Genomic DNA, 8,573 nt, shown 5'->3' with positions numbered 1-8,573 from the left:
TAAAACTAATCGGATTTCATGTTTCATAAAGTATATTATATTACTACGTCGATATAGCATAATAAGTTTAAGTTTACATATAGACAGTTTCTGTTCTACCATCGCAGATTTTATTCTCTGGTAATATTAACTAAAAGATTTTAGACTGAATCATTTGCAGATGCTTACAGTTTTTCTAAAAACATCATTGAAGTTGTCAAATATAACAGATTTTATAACCAAGTAGATACAATTCTTCTGAATTCTGTTTAGATAATCTTATTATATTATATCAGAATGTAAAAGTGTTTTTTTTTTTCGTGAGTCTTTTTTGTTAAACGTATAAACTTGCTAAAGATGCAAAATAACTTTTATGTATTTTAGAAATAAGTTGTAATAAGATATGAAAAACGTTTGTATACAGTTTTTAGTTTCAAAAACTAATAACTTTTTTTCAAAACAAAAATATTTCAATCAATTTTAGACCGTTTTTTCAAGTTAAAACGAAACAAAATTAGATTTCTGTATTATTAAGAGTACCTTTTAAGATGATGTAAGTTAGTGACAAAGTAGAAACAGCAATACTTTTTTCTTTTTGATTAGTTTAGATTTTAGCCCAAGAAGGTGAAAAATTGTGAAATAAGTTAAAAAACATGTGCTTAAAACTATCCTGAGCCCTAAAATTTTGAAATACTTATAAAAAATTATAAATAAATATTTAATATAATAAGTACTGAATAAATAAAATTTAAAAACAAAGTTAAAGTTAGACAACCAAATTTAAATTTTGAATATGAACATAGTAGTATGAAAAAACGAATAAAAGAAAAAAGTAAATATGAAATTGCACACAACTAGAGTCAATGTTTTGGTTTTTAAAAAAGGACTTTTGGTCATTGAGCTTCACTTTATTTGCTTGTAAACAATTTTTTGAACAAAAGAAGTTAGAACTTAACAAAACAAGCTTGACTCATGATTTTTTTTTAAAGCAACATCCTAGTACTTTTAAATAAAGTTTATACTTTTAAATTTTTTTTACTAATAACAAAGATAACAACAAAAAATTGATTTATAAATATTTTGTTTTTTTATTTTAATGTGTTTTGTACTATATTTCCCTAGCCTCAGTCAGTATAAGGCCACAAAATTACTCGAGCATCACATTCTAATTTGTAAAAATAAAATGTTTATTTAGTATTCAGTAGTCTTTATTATTTTTAACTCTGTTGAGCATTGTAGCTCATTTAGATTACTTTTTATTTTGTGTTCGTTTTTTATTATTTAAAATATCTAAACTTTACCAAACGTTAGAAATTTTTAAACACAAACATTTACCTGCTAAAATAATTTTTGTCCCTGATAAGCTTTCAAACTGACCATAAAACTAAATTGAGAGCCATAACGACCTAAAGAATCCAAAAGTTATAAAAAATTGAAAATCAAATTCACAATAACTTTATTATGCCTAGAGAGCAGTCTATGAAGTTTGTACAATGTTATTTATTAATTGTTAGATATTTCTTTCATAATATAGTTTCATACATAAGTTGCAGCAATTTTTTAAGTATAGTTTATAAGGTTTTTTATTTAAATTATCTATCACATGATTGTTCCTATTCACAATATTTTTTTCACACTTTCTATAAGCATTGGGCCTAGGTAAAAAAAATATTTAAAAGGGTTAAGTTTTTAACACAGCACAAAGTATGTTTTGTTTAAAAAACATTTGTAAATTACATAAAACTTCTTTATAATATGGACTAAGTTTTTATTATTTTATTACAGAATTTTTTTATATAAAAGTAGTTTAAAACTTAAAAAGAAAAAATTTAGTATAGTTTTTTAATAATTGAAAGTTTTATATTACAATATAATAATTTTTAAAGTGCTATTAAAATAGTTTGTTTTAATCTTTTTAAATTGAAGGTTCAGTAAAACTCAAAATGTCAGCTAAAGCACTGAAAGTTTATTATCCTTGGTGTCATTTTAAAAATTTTCAACTTGAACTCAAATTATTTACTTTTAATTCCTTTAAACAAGGGTTTTTTAAATTGGGCCGAGTGACCATTTTAGGTGCCATGAGCAGGATATTTTGATGTCTTAATTTCAAACTTAGTTTAGATATTCTGGAGTTGATGATGAGCAGCAAAAAAAATTCGGGCTGTTCTAATGATAGTTTTTTGTGAAATATAGCTTTTTGATTCCTTTAATTTTTAGAAAATATACATTTTTAGAAACCCTGCTTTGAAAGATTGCATTGTGTTAGCTTTAGATTTAAGTGTTAATTTGAAAAATTCAAATTTTATTTTGGTAAAATTTAGGTCTTTCAGCCTTTGTACTTTTATTTACAATTGAAGAATCTTTTAATCAAAAATTGTCATTGTTTTTAGTTGACTGCCAAACTTAATCAAAATTTTGAACTGTAACTAAAGTGATGTTGTGGTTGTTTAGTTAAACCTGGAAACCTGGAAAAACCTTAAAAAACCTGGAATTTGACAATTTAGGCAAAATAAAAACCTTGAAAAATCTAGAGTTTTGAACAGAAACCACTAACTAAACCTGGAAAAACCTTGAATCCTAACACTTTTCACATTTTAAGTAGTAAAATTTCGATTTGACTCAAAAAATCTATCATATAAATAAAAAAGATTTGTCATCATCAAACTTTTCTTTTACTTATAAACATATTTAAAGTAACTTTATGGTATCTTTTCAATGATTTTTTACTTTTTAACACAGTTTCTTACCTTAAACTTAACTTTATACTAAAAATAGACCCAAAAATGTGTACTTAAAAAAATCTGAAAAAATATTGGAAAAACTGGAAATTTTTTTTTAAAAATTAGTGGCAACATTGAATAGGATATCAAACTGCATTTGATAACTGTTTAAATAAAATGGAAATTTAAGTAAAGTCCTTGTCTATCCAAGCTTTAAATAGAAAGCTCGCAAGGTCATATGTTTTACTGATGCAAGATTAATACAGTTAAGATAGGAAGAAGATAAAGAGTAGACAAGAGACTACTGATGTAATGTTGAATAAAGTTAAGAATGTTGTTTTTTAAACTAGCCACAGAAAGTGGTGGGAGATTCTAGCTACAGTAATAATAAGCAAAAATAAAAAACTTTTGTATGGCAGAGCTTACTTTTGCACAAAGACATTTTAGCATAAGTCAAAAACTAAAAAAAAAATTATTATTTATTATATATATACTTTTTTACTATTATTATTACCCCTACCTCTAACTCTTACCCTCGTTCGGTAATATTTTTCTTTTTTTTTTGTTGTTTTTAAATTTATTTAGTGTTAATTTTTATGTTTGTTATTTTTTAATCAATAGTTTCCATTAAGTATATATATATGTACATATATAACACATATATACATTTTCTATTACTTTTACCTCTAACACTTACCCTCAGTCGGCAATTTTTTTTTGCTTTTATATCATTTTATTTTAGGATCTTTTTGAAACATACTTTGTATTTGATTCATACTGTCACTGTTACCCTTAACCCTTACCCTCGGGCAGTAACTTATTTTTTTAATCTTTTTTACATATTTTTGTTTATTTATTTTTGTTACTCTCATGCAAAAATGACCCTTCGTGCAAAAGTGTCTTTGTGCAAAAATGTCTTTGTGCGCATTTGACTCCACTCCCTAGTTTATGATATACGAAGAACCTATCTGGGTCTTATGAATTTTTGTTTATGTTACAATAAATTACGGTAACAATGTTGAATGTTCGTTAAGATGCATTTGTTGCCCCTAAAAAATTAAAGTTTTGAAATTTCGCCGAGTAAAATTTTTGGGTGGAGAAAAAACTAGGTATCTTTTATTGTGATCTTTTCAAACTAATTTCAAATGTAGTTTTTTTCAATTTAATATTCATTATAAATTTAACACAAGGTCCAAACATTTACATATATAGGGTGCACGACTAATCAAATTCGGACAATTTTTTTTTAATAATTTTTATTACTTATTTTTTATTTTTATTGTCACTGTTACCTCTAAATCTCAATCGGTAGTTTTTTTTTTTACTTTTTTACCAATTTACCTTTAAATTTTCTTTTCTTGGTAACTCGATAACTAAAAGGTTCCTTAGTACATCAGGTCCTTAGACCAAACTTTTTGAGCATTTTTTTTTCCTTCAATAAACAATGTTTTTATTTAGAATAACTTTTATTATTACTTTATTTTTTATTTTTATTATCACTGTTACCCCTAACCCTATATATTGTTTATTGAACAGTAAAAAAAAAACTCAAAAGGTTTGGTCCAAGGAGCTGGTGCACGAAAAAAAACCTTAAGGTTATCGAGTCATGCACCAGAACAGTTTAGCGTCATGTCCAGGACTAGGACGTAAGCTTTTTTTATTAGTTTATCTTTTAGATAATTTTTTCAGTTACCATAATTTTTTTTTCTATTCTTTTTACTCTCGTGCAAAAATGACCCTCTGTGCAAAACTGTCACTCGTGCAACTTTGACCCGTTCCGATTTTTATTATATACGTTTTAATTTGAAGTGTAGCTTATCTTGTTTGTTGTATTTATATCAATTGAATATCAAAAAAGAAGCAAAAATTTGTTTTTTGAAAAGATAAAAGCAGCTTCGTTCTGATTTCCTTAATAAAAATATAAACCTAGTTTTGAATCCACCCAAAATTTTTGACGTTGGTAAATCACCTAAATAGACAGCACAAAAGAAAGTAAGCTTTCCATCTTTAAGCCTGTTGTAGCAAATTACTTTTGAAAATTTTGCTTTATACCGGTATATTTGTTAAGGGGAAAAAAGACTATTTCACTGAAGTTTTTTTTTCCTAAGTTTTTTGAGATAATTACCTGAAGCGGTTAGGAAATGTTCCTTGCCATATTTAGGAAATTCTGTATAAACAAAGTTTGAAAAAAAAATTATGCAACGATAACAAAAAAAAAACAGTTATTATTTTAATTTTTTCAAACTTTGTTTATACAGAATTTGCTGAATATAGCAAGGAACATTTCCTAGCGGTTTCAGGTAATTATCTCAAAAAAATGTGGAAGAAAACAAATTTTTGGTGAAATTGTTTTTTCCCCATTTCAATTATACCATTATAAAGCAACATTTTCAAACGTAATTTGTTCCAACAGGCTTAAAGATAGTAAGCTATCTTTTTTTGCTGTCTATTTATGTGATTTTCCAATGGCAAAAAAATTTACTCAGCGAAAATCCAAGGTCGGGGTGCTGCACACTTATGAAAATTTTATTTTCCCTTATGTGTCCAAATTTTGATAATTTTAAAAAGTTAATGTTTTTCACTTGATATTATGTTTTTCCTTAAAAAAAAAACAACGAATAGATATGGTAAAACAAATTCCCAAAAAAACTATTTTTCACAAACAAATTAATTGTTAAATTATAATGATTGTGTTTCTGATTTTGTGATTAAACTGGAAATAACTTACTAGCTAAGAGAAAATGAGAGAAAAAAAACGAGAGATCGCGTGATCTACAAGTCCAAAGTCCATTGAAAATTCCAGAAAGAGAATCGAAAAACTATAAATACGCCCAATCAGAGCGTGAACTAGGTCATTTACCTCGAAACAAGCACGAAGCGAAACTCTGCTGCTCGCAAATTTGAGTGTAAGCCGCCATCTTGGAAAAGCTAGCTGATCTGCGGCAAAACCTTCTTATTTAAGTATTTGTTTGTCTGAAACATTTCTTTTGTACTCAACTTCATAACTTCGAAGTTTTTATATATTGTTTTACATACATTTTGTATACCTACTTTAGCAACGTCGACGGGGCGTATAACTTGATTTGAGTTGTTAACGTGCCATACTCATAAGCCTACGCATACTGTAGCAGACAAGTTGTCTTTCAGCAACAACTTTAAGCTTGGATCAATTTGAACATTGAACTCTACGCATAAGCCCACGCATTCGGTGGCATAAGCTTCTTATTTTTATCTTTCATTTTCTTTATTTAAACATCGTAACTTTTTCTTTCGCGCACTCTACATCTGGTGTCAACGAGGAAGCATAAGTGCTTACGTTCTGAACCAGTAAAATGTACGAGCAACCATTTGTTACAGCACAACTAGAATTGTGAACTGCAAGAAGCCTTCTCAAGTAGTAAACCTTTCTTATTGTGTCTTTGATTTTATTGTACAATAAAGCATATAGATACTTGTTAGTCTATATCTAAACTTATATTATAAGTAAAATAAATAGGGTTTTAGCTCCTAAACCCTCTTGCACTCGGTCGCAGACCGAGGTAGCAAATAAAGATAAAGATGGCTTGAAGCTACTGCTAATCTGGCTCCTGTTGAAACTGCCGAACCTGTTACAGAGGCGGTTTCCCATAAAGCTAGAGACCACAGTAGTTTAAAGTACATCAGGGGCAACAGATGCACCAAAATGTTCATGATAATAATTTAAAAATTAATAATATAGTACAGTAACTACCAAAAAAGATGAAAGGTCTTGTTGTTAATTCTAAAATATTATACAAAAATGTAGAAAAGAATAGATTTACTTGTTATTAAAATTGATAAATATATATTTTTTTCTAAATTATAGAAAATAACCAGCACTTAAACAATGAAAAATACAATGTTTGAAGTATCGGACTTCAATAAAATCCATAAAAACGAAAATTACTTGAAAGTTAATGGTCTTTCAAAAAACTTAAAAAAATGTCAAGAAAAATTTCAAAAAGTATGCCAAGAAAATTCACCAAAAGTCTTCAAAGAAAGAGATTTTAATGTAATATATTCTCAAGCAGGTATATTTTATAATATAAATAATAAATTTAGTTTTAAATTAATTTAAATTCGAACATTATATCTAACTAAAATATACATAATAAAGTATATATTTAAAAAAAAAAAGTAAAAGGTAATTTTATAACTTTTTTTAAGCAGTTATTAAGCGTTGAATTTTTTATTTAGTTTTTTAGAAGTAATTTATTAAACAAAAATAAGGTATGTATAAACAAGATTTCTTTCTTTCTTAAAATCAGCTTTAAATAAAGTCTCAAAATAGTTTTAACGATACTAAGATCAAGAAAATATATTTAACTATGCTTGATTTTTATAGTATTGAATTTAACAACCTTCTTGCAGTTTTGTTTTCTACGAGCGTAAAATAAATTATAACTTTCAGGTACCTTTCCTGAAAAAGTGATTAAATACTTGAAAGTAGTGAATTTTAATCAGAATAACTTTGACAAAGATTTGAAAGATAGTGTGCTCAAACTCATGAAAAGTAAAATAAAACCCCAAAACGTAGCAACTTATTATTTTCTGTCTAAACTTTTCAACTTGAATGACCTTTTTTAATTGACACTAAACTACATTCAACTCTGGTTCACAACAGTTGCTGAAACTAGCAACTTCTTAGAGCTGGATTTCCCGCTGACAAAGCGAATTATTTCAAGCTCTAATTTACACATCACTTCAGAAATTGAAGTTTTCACCGCGGCAAACGAATGGGTGAGTTACAGGTTCGGTGAGAGAGCCAAGCATGCGAAAAGCGTTTTATTATCAGTTCGCCTCCCTCTGCTGACGGAACCCGCTCTGGCGGGAGTTTTGAAAAAATCCTCATCTTTCCGAGATGCCGGCGAGTGTCTGGCACTGATGAACGAAATTCTGGAAAACAAAGAACTGTGCTGTGAACGCTCGCCAAGTTCAAGCTTCACAACGAGGCATTACAAAGAAAGCAGATTTGACATTTTGCACTGCGGAAACTATTACTCGGCGGAAGACAGCGCTGCTGATGTGAACACTAGTTTCGTGGCCAAAATAGATGGTGCAAATATAACAAGACGTGAAAAAATTCCCTTACTGACAAAAAATCGTAGGTTTAAAGTTGCTTGCACACCAGTAGTTTATTTAACAGGTCACGTTTACTTGATAGGGTGTTTGCACGATGAAGGAAGAGATTTGAACAAGATTGAAAAATACTCAGTTGCCACTGGTTCGTTGGAAGTTGTCGGAGACATGCTTGATGATCGTTTTAGTTATTGTGTTTGTGGCTTCATAGATAGAATTTATTTTATCGGAGGTAGCTTTAGAAATAAAGTTGAATACACATCAACTTGCATATTTTTTGATACAAATGCCAACACATGGGGCAGTGCGGCAAGCATGGAAGAAGCCAAAATAGACGCGGCTTGCGCGGTATTTGAAGAAAGACTGGTTGTTTCTGGCGGATTGGATCTGGAAGTTTTCAACACTGTTGAGGCATATGACCACATAGCAGATGAATGGACACGCATGCCTAGCATGAACGAAAGAACATCAGAGCACAGCTTAGTTGCTATAAAGAACAAACTGTTTGCGATAGGGGATTACAGAAACATCCTTGAAATGTACGATTCTACATCGAATGCGTTTGTATATGTCATACAACAACCTCCTCGTGACAAATATCCTCACGATATGTTCATTCATGCCATGGGTGTGGGGGAGAAAGTTTTAATTTTTCGGTTTCTTGCATCTCAAGTTCTATGTTACGATGCAGCCAAAAATGAATGGTCTGTTGAATCTTGTTGTGCAACAACGGATCGTCGCAACTTCTTTGCGAAGATTCCCAAGCTGGAGATATGA

At 28.9% G+C, this 8,573-nt stretch overlaps 1 protein-coding gene across 1 annotated transcript; it reads left to right on the top strand.

Moving 5' to 3' along the window:
* The first annotated feature begins 6,659 nt into the window (after window positions 1-6,659).
* LOC145839168 (kelch-like protein 26) lies at window positions 6,660-8,573 on the top strand. Its single transcript, XM_082946777.1, has 2 exons — window positions 6,660-6,681; window positions 7,342-8,573. The coding sequence occupies exons 1-2, from the start codon at window positions 6,660-6,662 to the stop codon at window positions 8,571-8,573; spliced, it is 1,254 nt and encodes a 417-aa protein (XP_082802903.1).

The sequence above is a fragment of the Thalia democratica genome, chromosome 6 (assembly GCF_965202585.1).
Source record: "Thalia democratica chromosome 6, ktThaDemo2.hap1.1, whole genome shotgun sequence".
Classification (NCBI taxonomy): Eukaryota; Metazoa; Chordata; class Thaliacea; order Salpida; family Salpidae; genus Thalia; species Thalia democratica.
The sequence above is the reverse complement of the archived record's forward strand: the minus strand, read 5'-3'. Positions and strand labels throughout refer to the sequence as shown.

Excerpts from the sequence above, each read along its gene's own strand:
- LOC145839168 (XM_082946777.1), top strand. The coding sequence starts at position 6,660 with ATGTCAAGAAAAATTTCAAAAA. Across the intron at positions 6,682-7,341 it reads GTCAAGAAAAATTTCAAAAA|TTGCTGAAACTAGCAACTTC; the intron begins GTATGCCAAGAA and ends GGTTCACAACAG.